This window comes from Oncorhynchus clarkii, unplaced genomic scaffold (genome assembly GCF_045791955.1).
Source record: "Oncorhynchus clarkii lewisi isolate Uvic-CL-2024 unplaced genomic scaffold, UVic_Ocla_1.0 unplaced_contig_1732_pilon_pilon, whole genome shotgun sequence".
In the NCBI taxonomy this organism is placed as follows: Eukaryota; Metazoa; Chordata; class Actinopteri; order Salmoniformes; family Salmonidae; genus Oncorhynchus; species Oncorhynchus clarkii.
The window spans coordinates 13,428-27,500 of record NW_027258745.1 but is presented as its reverse complement, the minus strand read 5'-3'; the positions used below and the strand labels follow the sequence as shown (position 1 = coordinate 27,500).

Here is a 14,073-nt window from a genome sequence, read left to right as displayed (position 1 = left end):
GTCTATATCTTACACCATAGAGTATATAGATAGAGTCTATATCTTAAACCATAGAGTATATAAATATAGTCTATATCTTAAACCATAGAGTATATAGATAAGAGTCTATATCTTACACCATAGAGTATATAGATAGAGTCTATATCTGAAACCATAGAGCATATAAATATAGTATATATCTTAAACCATTGAGTATATAGATAGAGTCTATATCTGAAACCATAGAGTATATAGATAGAGTCTATATCTTACAGCATAGAGCATATAAATATAGTCTATATCTTAAACTATTGAGTATATAGATAGAGTCTATATCTGAAAGCACAGAGTATATAGTCTATATCTGAAACCATAGAGTATATAGATAGTCTATATCTTAATCCAGAGTACATAGATAGTCTATATCTGAAACCATAGAGGATATAGATAGAGTCTATTTCTTAAACCATAGAGTATATAGATAGAGTCTATATCTTACACCATAGAGTATATAGCCTATATCTTAAACCATAGAGTATGTAGATAGTCTATTTCTGAAACTATAGAGTATATAGATAATCTATATCTTAAACCATAGAGTATATAGATAGTCTATATCTGAAACCATAGAGTATATAGATAGTCTATATCTGAAACCATAGATTATATAGTCTATATCTTAAACCATAGAGTAAAAAGATAGAGTCTATATCTGACATCATAGAGTATATAGATACTCTATATCTGAATTGATAGAGTATATAGATAGAGTCTATATCTTAAACTATATAGTATATAGATAGAGTCTATATCTGAAACCATAGAGTATATAGTCTATATCTTAAACCATAGATTATATTGATAGAGTCTATATCTGAAACCATAGAGCATATAGTCTATATCTTAAACCATAGAGTATATAGATAGAGTCTATATCTGAAACCATAGAGTATATAGTCTATATCTTAAACCATAGAGTATATAGATAGTATATATCTTCAACCATAGAGTATATAGATAGAGTCTATACTTTAAACCATAGAGTATATAGATAGAGTCTATATCTTAAACCATGGAGTATATAGATAGAGTCTATATATTAAACCATAGAGTATATAGTCTATATCTGAAACCATAGAGTATATAGATAGAGTCTATACTTTAAACCATAGAGTATATAGATAGAGTCTATATCTTAAACCATGGAGTATATAGATAGAGTCTATATATTAAACCATAGAGTATATAGATAGAGTCTATATATTAAACCATAGAGTATATAGATAGAGTCTATACTTTAAACCATAGAGTATATAGATAGAGTCTATACTTTAAACCATAGAGTATATAGATAGAGTCTATATATTAAACCATGGAGTATATAGATAGAGTCTATACTTTAAACCATAGAGTATATAGATAGAGTCTATATATTAAACCATGGAGTATATAGATAGAGTCTATATATTAAACCATAGAGTATATAGTCTATATCTGAAACCATAGAGTATATAGATAGTCTATAGCTGAAACCATAGAGCATATAGAGTCTATATCTTAGACCATAGAGTATATAGATAGAGTCTATATCTGAAACCATAGAGTATATAGATAGAGTCTATATCTGAAACCACAGACATACATAGAGAGTCCAACCAACCAGAAATCAAACTCTTGAGGGCAAATTATGTCATTTGCACCGAATAGGGCATGGACGTGTGTGTGTGTGTGTGTGTTTGTGTGTGTGTGTGTATCTGTGTGTCCATGTGTGTGTGTGTGTGTGTGTGTGTGTGTGTGTGTGTGTGTGTGTGTGTGTGTGTGTGTGTGTGTGTGTGTGTGTGTACTCACAGAGACGTATGCAGTAAGGCAGGTGATGAGGGAAACAGTAATAGCATAGGGTATAGAGGTGTTGGGACTCTTGGCTTCCTCTCCTGTAGTAGCGATTATGTCAAACCCTATGAAGGCATAGAAACATGTTGCTGCTCCCTGCATCACCTGGTATAAACACACACAGAAGAGACAGTGGTTAAAGGTTAAAGGCTGTGTTAAAACACAATCACTTTTGGCATTATGATTCCACCAACAGTTGAGCTCGAGTTAGCCACTAGTTAGCAATGTTGCTATCTAAACCTAGCTAGTAAACTAGGAGAAGTTGACTAGTTGAATATCAAAATTCATTGCATATCTGCATGCCTACCAATGTATGTGTGTAATAGCATGTGCATATGTACAGTGGGGAGAACAAGTATTTGATACACTGCCGATTTTGCAGGTTTTCCTACTTACAAAGCATGTAGAGGTCTGTAATTTTTATCATAGGTACACTTCAACTGTGAGAGACGGAATCTAAAACGAAAATCCAGAAAATCACATTGTATGATTTTTAAGTAATTAATTAGCATTTTATTGCATAACATAAGTATTTGATACATCAGAAAAGCAGAACTTAATATTTGGTACAGAAACCTTTGTTTGCAATTACAGAGATCGTACGTTTCCTGTAGTTCTTGACCAGGTTGCACACACTGCAGCAGGGATTTTGGCCCACTCCTCCATACTGGCTAGGCCACTCCAGGACTTTGAGATGCTTCTTACGGAGCCACTCCTTAGTTGCCTTAGTTGTGTGTTTCGGGTTGTTGTCATGCTGGAAGACCCAGCCACAACCCATCTTCAATGCTCTTACTGAGGGAAGGAAGTTGTTGGCCAAGATCTCGCGATACATGGCCCCACCCCATCCTCCCCTCAATACGGTGCAGTCGTCCTGTCCCCTTTGCAGAAAAGCATCCCCAAAGAATGATGTTTCCACCTCCATGCTTCACGGTTGGGATGGTGTTCTTGGGGTTGTACTCATCCTTCTTCTTCCTCCAAACACGGCGAAAAAAAAAAAAGCTCTATTTTTGTCTCATCAGACCACATGACCTTCTCCCATTCCTCCTCTGGATCATCCAGATCATTGTCAACGTCAGACGGGCCTGGACATGCGCTGGCTTGAGCAGGGGAACCTTGCGTGCGCTGCAGGATTTTAATCCATGACGATGTAGTGTGTTACTAATGGTTTTCTTTGAGACTGTGGTCCCAGCTCTCTTCAGGTCATTGACCAGGACCTACCATGTAGTTCTGGGCTGATCCCTCACCTTCCTCATGATCATTGATGCCCCACAAGGTGAGATCTTGCATGGAGCCCCAGACCGAGGGTGATTGACCGTCATCTTGAACTTCTTAAATTTTTTAATAATTGCGCCAACAGTTGTTGCCTTCTCACCAAGCTGCTTGCCTATTGTCCTGTAGCCCATCCCAGCCTTGTGCAGGTCTACAATTTTATTCCAGATGTCCTTACACAGCTCTCTGGTCTTGGCCATTGTGGAGAGGTTGGAGTCTGTTTGATTGTGTGTGTGGATAGGTGTCTTTTATACAGATAACGAGTTCAAACAGGTGCAGTTAATACAGGTAATGAGTGGAGAACAGGAGGGCTTCTTAAAGAAAAACTAACAGGTCTGTGAGAGCCGGAATTCTTACTGGTTGGTAGGTGATCAAATACTTGTGTCATGCAATAAAATGCAAATTAATTACTTAAAAATCATACAATGTGTTTTTCTGGATTTGTGTTTTAGATTCCGTCTCTCACAGTTGAAGTGTACCTATGATAAAAATTACAGACCTCTACATGCTTTGTAAGTAGGAAAACCTGCAAAATCAGCAGTGTATCAAATACTTGTTCTCCCCAATGTATATACGTCTGTTTGTGTTTCTCACCCCTGACCACCCGAAGGGTAAGAACCTTCCATCGTCCCAGTTGTGTCCGTTGACGAAGAAGAGTCCGGCCACCATCATGAAGACCCACACCATCAGGTTGATCACATTCAACACATTATTAAACCCTACTGAGTTCTTCACCCCCAGGGCCACGATCACTGTCACTATTACTGCTATCAGCAGGGCCAGAAGGTCTGGGTACGACTGCTCTCCTTTACCTAGAGAGGGAGTGGAGGGAGGGGAGGAAGGAGGGAGGGAGGGAGGGAAAGAGTGGGGGGGCAGAGGGGAGAGGGGGAGGGAGAGAGCGAGTTGGAGCAAAGGGGAGAGCGAGGGAGGAAGGGAGGGAGGGGTGGAGGGAGGGAGGGAGGGAGATACACACCACACCGAGAGGTAAACATACATTTTTTATTTAACCTTGATTTAACCAGGAAAAGCCCATTGAGACCCAGAGTCTCTTTTTCAAGGGAGACCTAGCCAAGAAGGCAGCAACAATCAATACATTACATAATTAAAACATACAACAATACAATACAACAACATGATCCAGCCTAACAAAAGCATTTTACACTACTCTGTAACAGAGTCTCCCATGAAGAAAATGCATTAATTCAGTGGCACTAACATATCTAGAAGAAGCATGGATTGTAGACTATTCCGTGCCTCTGGTGCACAAGATGAGAAGGCAGTCTTGCATAATACTGTAAATGTCCTGGGGACTTTAAGTAGCAACCACCTAGCAGACCGGGTATGGAAACTGCTGGTGGTGAAGGAGACCAGACTAAAAGTGCTCTGTAGATGAACACATACAAATGTAGCTTTCTGAGCATGTAACCAACCTACCATTTGGTACAAGGTACAATGGCGGGTGAGTGAAGAACTTGGCATTTGTAATAAAGCGGCTGCATGCATATATAACAAGTCACCATAATCAATTACAGAGAGAAAGGTGGCCTGAACAAGCTTCTTTCTAGCCATAAGTCGGAAGCAAGCCTTATTACCAAAATAAAAACCCAAGATTATCCATATGAACTTTAAAGGACAACTTGTCATCCAACCATATACCTAGGTATTTGTAGGATGACACTTTTTCAATGGATAAGTCACCAGATGTGGCAATGCTCACCTTCTCTGGCTGAGTGCGAGCTCTGATACAGGTCATTAATTTAGTTTTTTGCACATTGAAGACCAGTTTGAGACCATAAAGTGAGGCCTGCAGTGACTGAAAAGCAGTCTGGAGCTCTTCAACAGCCTGAACCAGAGAAGGAGCACATGAATATATGACTGTATCATCTGCATATAGATGTAACTTTGCTGGTTGCATCCCATTTCCCAAATCATGAAAACAAATTGAGAACAACACAGGAGCTAAAATGGAACCCTGGGGCACACGTCTATTAATCTCAACAAAGCTAGACTTGTGACTGTCAGTATATACATATTGTGTTCTACCAGAAAGATAGTTCTTAAACCAATTTACTGCCCCTTCACTGAGACCAATGTTACTGAGTCTAGCTAGCAACATGGCCAACTGAATCGAATGCCTTTGATATATCAACAAACAGAGCAGCACAATGCTGCATTTTATCAAGTGCATTTATGAGGTAATTTGCAACTTCTATAGCTGTAGTTGTGGTGCTGTGCCCCATTCTAAAGCTAGACTGAACCCCTCTTAGGGCTGTTGCGGTGACCATATTACCGCCACACCGGTGGTCACGAGTCATGAAGGCAGTCAAATTCCACAAGACCGTTTAGTCAGGGTAATTAGTCTTCTCCAAGCTCTGATGTTGCTGATGGTCATTAGTAGCCTACCAAAATTGCTAACTACCTGGTACTCAGCACTCTATTGTCCCTGTAATCACTCTGACATTAATGCAAATGTATTCGAAAATGTAATCAAACACTTCATGAGAGCCCATGAGCTCATGTTGCGCAACATTTCTATAGGCTATGCAAATGCAGTAGAAAACAGAGTGATGGCCTCTATTAAAAAGAGGAGGATCCCATCAGATTTCTATAGGCTAGGCCTACTATATTTATTTCTGAACTTTACTAATATTAAGCACATTGCTTCTCTTTACAACAGGAGTATAGCCCACCTGGCTGGCATGAAAATAAACTACGGGGAAAGTGTCCTCCATTCGCTATATAACTGTATATATGACATATTTTTCCGCTGACCCTTTTCCGGTACAGGGCCGGTGGGAAAGTTAATCCATTATGCACCTCAGAATTGGATAAGGACGCGCGCAGTTACGGCCCTGATGTGCTTATCTTCACTTGTAGCCTGCGAGAAAGACCCGATCACGTGATGGAGAGCCGTGTGAGTGAGAGATGCTTCGGATTGCACACTCAGGGAGAAGGGCACAACGCAGCACTCCGGGCTGCAAAAGCCATGGATTTTTTTAGGGTGCATTATGGCCACAAAGGGGATGCCGTCGTGAAATTCAAGGCATTATTAAGTGCTGGTCAAATTGTGAATGAGAGACTGATGAAGTGTGTACAGACGGAGCAAAAAACAAAGCAGAGCTAATGCCTTTCAAGCGACTTTTGTCAAATCTTCATTTGAGTCACATCATGCAGCCTTACAATGTATTAAAAATCAGAACATACAGGCCAACATTTATATCACAACTAAAGGTACATAAATAACTCTAAATTAAGCATATAAGAGTACCTATTTCTTTGTTAACCGCTCAACACAGAATAGCTGCATATGTGCACTCCCTCAAATTGTTTGGGAGTTTAGAGATAGGATGATAGTTATTAGATCTGAGGGATCTCCACCCTTTAGCAGTGGGAGGACATAAGCTGATCTCCAAATGGTGGGAATGGAATTGGTCAAGAGACTCAAGTTGAAAATGTGAGCCACAGGTTCAGTAATAATACCAGCTGCTATCTTTAAGAGGTAGGGGCCCAGGTTGTCTGGACCTGCAGACTTTTTAGTGTCTATTGCCTCTAGTGCTTTATAGACCTCAGCATAAGAAACAGGCTAAAATGGATTCACACGAGGGCTTATATAATAGTTTACTGTAACAGAGCTTACATTAGATGCCTGGGCCCCACCATTATCAAAAACTGAACCAGCAGAAAACACATGAAAGCACACTGTCAACAGTCATGCACCGTGCCAACAGTGTGTGAGTGTGTGTGTGTGCGCGCATGCGTGCATGTGTGTGTGCATGTGTGTGAGCAGAGGGAATGGATGGCAGGCTAGATGGCCAGCTGTTGGAAAGTTCCCATTTCCTTTTCCTGTCAGAGAGATTTTGTCTCCCTCTGTCTGTTTCCACAGTTCCTAGGCTGTCACACAACTGTCACAACCCTGTAACATAACCCTCTCTACAATCCACAAACAGAAAAACTATCACAACCCGGTAGCATAACCATCGCTACAATCCACAAACAGAAAAACTATCACAACCCGGTAGCATAACCCTCGCTACAATCCACAAACAGAAAAACTATCACAACCCGGTATCATAACCCTCACTACAATCCACAAAGTAGTGATCATCTGTTTTGTTGAGGAATGAGCTTTCACTGTCTGTTCCTATACTGCTAGCCACTCTAGACGTCAGGCTCACATTCAGGAAGGTGAACCCTACTGACTTGTATTATTACTCTAACTGTCAGAAAGGCATGGCTGTTCAACGCACTACATTTCTACGCTGGACACAGCCCAGGTCTCAGGGAAGACTATGTCACAGCTACTGGAAACACCACACACACCCACACAGATATATAGCACACACCCTCCTCCCTTCTCCACCCCCTCCCTCCCCTCTCCTCCCCCTCCAGACTCACCCAGGCCGTTGAGTGTTCCGATGTGTGTGGTCATAAACGTAGAGATGCTTTTATTGGCTAGTGAGTCCGCCATGCTGCTGAGAGCAGACGCCCCCGCGGCTGTGCCAATCAAGTACTCCAGGATCAGGTTCCAGCCAATGAAAAAGGCCACACACTCCCCCACTGTCACGTAGCTGTAGGTGTAGGCTGAGCCTGTTGTCTTGGGAACGCGAACCCCAAATTCAGCATAACACACACCTGAAGGGGAGACGCACAAATATCACGTAGCTGTTGGTGTGTGTGTGTGTGTGTGTGTGTGTGTGTGTGTGTGTGTGTGTGTGTGTGTGTGTGTGTGTGTGTGTGTGCACGTGTGTGTGTGTGTGTGTGTGTGTGTGTGTGTGTGTGTGTGTGTGTGTGTGTGTGTGTGTGCACGTGTGTGTGTGTGTGTATGTGCGCGTGTGTGTGTGCGTGTGTGTGTGTACCTGATAGTATAGAGGCGACAGCAGCGATGATGAAGGAGACGATGACGCCAGGTCCGGCCATCTCCTTAGCAACCAGCCCAGAGACCACGTACATCCCCGTGCCAACGCAGCTTCCCACCCCTAGTGACACCAGGTCTACCGTGGACAACACCCTCGCTAGTTTGGTGCCATGGCTGCTGGTACCACCTGTACACACACACTTACATTAGCATACAAACACACACCTTAACATACATGTTAATATAACCCACACACTGTATATCCACACATACTGTATACCCACACATATACAACCCCCCCCCAACACACAGATACATACACACACATTCCCACCTTCATTCACGCCCCTAGAGGCCCCCCTGTGAACACCTACCTGTCCCAGAGTCCAACATGCTCTCTACTGGTTTGGTCCTGAGGACTCTGGAGGTGAAGGAGTGCCATCCTGCCCGCCACTGGACACGCTGCAGCTTACCACTCAGACCTGACATACTGAGGTCACAGGTCAGTGGTTAGAGGTCAAGGGTCAAGAGAGGACTTCAGCTTTTTTCTCTATTTTGTCCTCTGATGTTCACTTTTTCCACTCTCGAAAATAACGCTTATCCTTGTGAAGACGGACGGACTGGGTGAGAGGATGGGAGGAAGAAAGTGTCTTCTCTCTGGTAGTCAGGTGAGGGGGGGGGGGGGGGGGGTCAGCAGTTCCTCATGGTGATATAGAAGTGTTGTCTGTTGTCTAAGGTGTCAATCTGTAACAGAAAAGCCCATGTTTTTACACATGCAGTACAATACAGCTGACAACATATGACACCATGTCTGTGTCTTGTCCACAGCTGTTTGACAGTTACAGTCACATTGGGGAAGATATGACTGGTTATCCATCTTTTACTGTAAACACACACACACACACACACATACACACAGCGAGATGTGTGTTCCAGAATGAGTTTCTACCTGAAAACAGAGAGCTAATTATCAGATGGTCCTTGTAAACCTGTTGTTATAGCAACCATCTCATTACACCACGCCAAATATGACAGTTCATATCCGTCTGTATGTGTATGTGTGTGTACATGCGTGTGTTCCAGATGACTGTGTTGTGCTGTAACTTCCTGAGTCATCACCACTTCCTGATTAGATCTGACCTGAGATGAACTCAGAGCTGATGGACTGTAAGGACTCAACTCCTCCACTCCCCCCAATCTGACAGAACACATTGTTCTGTTACAGACCCACACAAGCACACACAATATAATTACAGCCATAGACAAATAATGACAGGGTCGTGCGTCCCAAATGGCACCCTATTCCCGATATAGTGCCCTACCTTAGTCCAGAGTACTGGTCAAAAGTAGAGCCCTATAGAGGAAACAGGGCTCTATTTGAGACATAGTCAAGGATTCAACCTTCGATCAACCCCCTGTCCTCCGCCCAGTTAGTCAACGACTGCACTCATAGAAGATGATTGAGTAAAACCATTTGGTCTAAAGTGAACAGGAGTTAATACACAGTCAGTATGTGCGTCCCGGGTAGGAAAATAACCTGCTCTGATGACTGCTATTACTGACAACCTCTTTCCCTCTTTCAATGAGCTTTCTCTTTCTTATTTCTCTATTATTCCCCCTCTGTCTGCACTCAGGAAGAGAAGTCATTTATGTAAAGTGGGCCAACGCACCTCTCAATCATCGAGCACTACTCAATCATCGAACACACACACACACACACACACACACACACACACACACACACACACACACACACACTACACACACACGCCTCTCAGTTATCAACCACTTAAACGAGGCCTGCAATTACCCAGCTGTTTAACCACAGTGGTTGTATGAGTGTGTGTGTGTGTGCGTGTGCGTGCGCACGTGTGTATGTGTGTGTGTGTATGCGTGTGTGTGTGTGTGTGTGTGTGTGTGTGTGTGTGTGTGTGTGTGTGTATGTGTATGTGTGTGCGTTTCAGTTTAACCACAAAGCAAGGCACAATACAGGAGAGAGGTGGGCATGGCTATTGTCCCTGCAGAGTGTGGATAATAGAACATAAAGGATAAGAGAGGAGGGATGATGATGGAGGGATGAGCAGCGGACTGATAAAACAGCTCATCTGTTCCCATCAGACACAGTATTGATCTCAAACACAATGCAATAGGATCTGTCCTCCCTAACTAGAAGAACAGGTGTAAACAGCCCATTACAATGTCCAGCCGTCCTCTGCCTTTCGATCGGTCTGTCTGTCCATCCATCTGTCTGCCATCTGGTTTCCTAGTCATCCACCATAATAATAAATTATTGTTATTCAATCGGCCAATCAATGAGCATGATTCGTTGTTGTAAGAGAGTGGTTAGCTGTGTGTTCCAGCCAACATTACTGTATGTCTGACTGACAGAACGTACATCCTGATTCAGCTTCTGGAACTCCGTACCTTAATAAAGCTAAGAATCGTCATTCAGTCCAATCTGGCAACCGATTCAGTCCAATCTGGCAACCGGCAATGTTCTGATATGGCAACCACTGGACTTCTGAGTAGGTCAGAGTCAGAGAGAGGGTATGTCATCATTGGGTATAGGACCTGACAGGAGAAATGTTCTCTATCTCTTCCTTTCTTGCAGTCTCTCTCTCTCTTTCTCTCTCCAGTGCTGAGTTCAAGAGTGTAGTGAGAGTGTGAAAGACAGCTGGAACGCAGCCCTCCATCTCTCTCTCTCCTCTTTCCCCCTCTCTCTCCCCCCCCTCTCTCATTTCTCTGTCCCTCTATATCTGTGTTCCTTTGGATGGCCTTGTATTTGATAACCATGGTAACCATATTGCCAAACTGTGACACATATCTAAAAGGATTGGTAACCACACCAATACGCTGTACACATCCCTAGGGCCCAGAATTGATTCCGACCACATGGCCTGATCTGGTCTTCCTCTCCTCTCCCCAGTAGAAAGGATGAGACAAAAGAAGAGGAGGAGAGGAGAGTAATTATTTTAAACTACAGTTAAAGTCTGCCCATTCATTTCCTTTCATTACACATGCAGTAAGATCACAGAGATAACAGTATAATGAGAACAAACACCTCCCACACTTGACCCCCCCCCCCTCTCTCTCCCCCTCTCGCTCTCTATCTCTCTATATATTTACGTGGCCTGTTGTCTGGTAGGGGGTGTGCTGCTGATGACGGAGATGCAGATGCTCTGTGATGGTGTGTGTGTGTGTGTGGAGGTGATTGTATTAGCTTTTATGCACAGACAGGCTCTGTGACGTCAGTGAGGCTATCTCCCATTCACAAACCAAATCAGGTTGTGTGTGTTCTTGTGAGAGGGTGAGTCACACATGAAATAGAACAAGGGTTATGAGATCATCTATACACACACACACACAACAATCTATCAAGCAATCAAGCAAAGGGCACTTTGCGCAAACAAACATTTAGATATAAACAAACACACAGTATAAGGGAACACAAAACACACACACACACACACAGCTGCAACCTGATGTTTCATCATTACACATTACACACACATACAAACACACACCTGTTGACAGAAGGATTGATCTAAATCCATTACAAACAAGCTTATAGGGAGCAGTCGATGTTACTCCCCATGACATCTAGCCATGACAGGAGGGGAATTATTGAACTGGTATCCCCATCAGGGTTAAACTCATCTTGTGATCTTCCTTGTCATGACGGGAATGTAGCCAAACTAATACAACATAACAGGCATGACTATTATCAAGACTTCATCAACACCATATTTTAGCAATAAGGCCCGAGGGGATGGGGTATATGGCCAGTACACCACGGCTAAATGCTGTTCTTAAGCACAACTCAACTCAGAGTGCCTGGATACAGCCCTTGGCCTTGGTATATTGAGCATATACCACAAATCCCTGAGGTGCCTTATTGCTATTATAAACTGATTACCAACGTAATTAGAGCAGCAAAAATAAATGTTTTGTCTTATCCGTGGTATACGGTCTAATATACCACAGCTGTCAGCCAATCAGCATTCAGGGCTTGAACCACCCAGTTTATAATTCCTGTTAATGACTGCTGCTTTCAGCACCACGGCCAGCACCACACAGATGGAAGGAGAGAGCAGAGAGAAGGGGAGTGGGTGAGGAAGAGAGGTAGAGGAAGAAAAGGAACATGGGGAGGAATGGGTGATGGAGAGAGAGGGAGGGAGAGAGAGACAACTCTCATGACATGTCATTAGAGAGTAGCTTGTTCTCGGGCTCCAGGCTCTCTAACACACAGACCTGTCTCAACATCTCAGTGTGTGCATGTGTGTGTGTGTGTGTGTGTGTTTAAACCTCAGCCCTAAATCATTTAAATCAATGTTTCCAGCTTTTGGCTTCTCAGACAGAGAGAGAGAGAGAGAGAGAGGGGAATGTGTGTGAAGGCTCTGATGACAATACTGCAGTTACAGAGCTCTCTTTGATCCCTCTCTCTTTCTCTCTCTCTCTACCATCTATTTCATGCTCAAACCCAGAGAGGATGGAAAGCCATAACACAATAATATACAATAACTACCCTACCCTAACCAACCTTACCCTACACTACCCTAACCAACCTTATCCGACCCTACCTTACCCAACCTTACCCTAACCAACCTTATCCTACCCTAACCAACCTTATCCTACCCTACCCTAACCAACCCTATCCTATCCTAACCAACCTTATCCTACACTACCCTAACCAACCTTATCATACCCTACCCAACCTTACCCTACCCTAACCAACCTTATCCTACCCTACCCTAACCAACATTATCCTACCCTAACCAACCTTATCCTACACTACTCTAACCAACCCTACACTACCCTATCCTACCCGATCCTTCCCTATCCTATGCTATACTAAACGAGGTGTACCTCCCAACAAATCTGCTCCCAAGAGTTTCCCCAACAGCACAAGTTCAGATGTAGCCCCCAACTCCACACGCACGCTATCATCTATAGAAAAAGACAGACTGATTCTTGCAGAGGATCGGCGTGCACCCTACACACGCAGACATGATGCTATAAATCGGATGATAAGCATCCATTTCGTACAGTCTCTCTCACTCACACACACACAGCAGAGGGTAGGTAGCCTTATATATATCTAGAGGTCCTTCTATGATAAAATAGCGATCAGATGAGATGTAGCCTTCTACGTGATGATATCAGGCAGATTTCAACATTTACTCTAGCTGTTGATAAACAAATACCTTTCTGTCGGGTAATGTAATAAGAAATCGTTTCTTCCTCTCCTCTCTCTCTGCTGGAGTCTACTGCAGCTGCAACAGGGATGCGAGTTCCCACCCCGAACACATACACATGCACACGCACATGCACGCCGAGCAGGTGTGACTCAAGAAGGAAACATTTTATCATCAAATAACAACGCGATCAACTGCAGGACACACATACACACCGCGGGTAGAATACGCCATTTTTAACACACACATAAACAATGACGACACAGACAGAGAGGGTGAGAGTGGGACAGAGATGGAGAGAAAGGACGAGAAAAAAATTCACTTACGTATTCCACCGTGATCCTGGCAGATTAGAGGATGCTCGCTCTCCTCCGGAAAGGCTCGAGCTCCATGTCGGTTGCTGCAGTGTCTCGCTCTCTCTCTCTCTCTCTCTCTCTCTCTCTCTCTCTCTCCCTCTCTCTCTCTCTCTTTCTCGCTCTCTCTGCTTCCCCCTCGCTCTTCTCCTTCTCTCCCTTCTCCTTCTCTCTCTTCAGCAGCAGCAGCATCTCGCGCATCACCAGGAGGCGGTGGGAGGCGAGAGCCTTTTAAATAATTCAGAAGCCTGTTTACACCACGTGACCAGTAATCTATTATTTAGTTATACACCCTCTCCCCTCCCGCAGCAGAATGGCACTTCGTGACGTCACTTTCGTCCTCTGAAGCGGGTCGCGGTTCCTCCGTTCAATAGCCTATCAACGGAGAGAGGCATAGGCTACCTATATAATTTCTAAGAGCTCTTGTTTAGGTAGGCCTACTGAATTTTATCAAGTATTTTTTGATATACTAAAAGCTCCATTGATAAATTGTTTTAACTACTCCTATAGAAATGGTAGTCTGTAGTCTTCT

At 43.3% G+C, this 14,073-nt stretch overlaps 1 protein-coding gene across 1 annotated transcript in view; it reads right to left on the bottom strand.

Annotated features, from left to right (window-relative positions):
- Nucleotides 1-8,737, bottom strand: part of LOC139398482 (probable cationic amino acid transporter) — a 14,745-nt gene extending 6,008 nt beyond the window's left edge. Inside the window, exons 1-5 of the mRNA XM_071144430.1 lie at nt 8,368-8,737; nt 7,995-8,180; nt 7,534-7,770; nt 3,733-3,950; nt 1,828-1,974 (exon numbers count right to left, since the gene is read on the bottom strand). Of these exons, the coding sequence (XP_071000531.1) occupies nt 1,828-1,974; nt 3,733-3,950; nt 7,534-7,770; nt 7,995-8,180; nt 8,368-8,482 (903 nt within the window). The 5' untranslated portion in view covers nt 8,483-8,737. The remainder of the gene's footprint in view (nt 1-1,827; nt 1,975-3,732; nt 3,951-7,533; nt 7,771-7,994; nt 8,181-8,367) is intronic.
- Between the last annotated feature and the right edge of the window lie 5,336 nt (nt 8,738-14,073).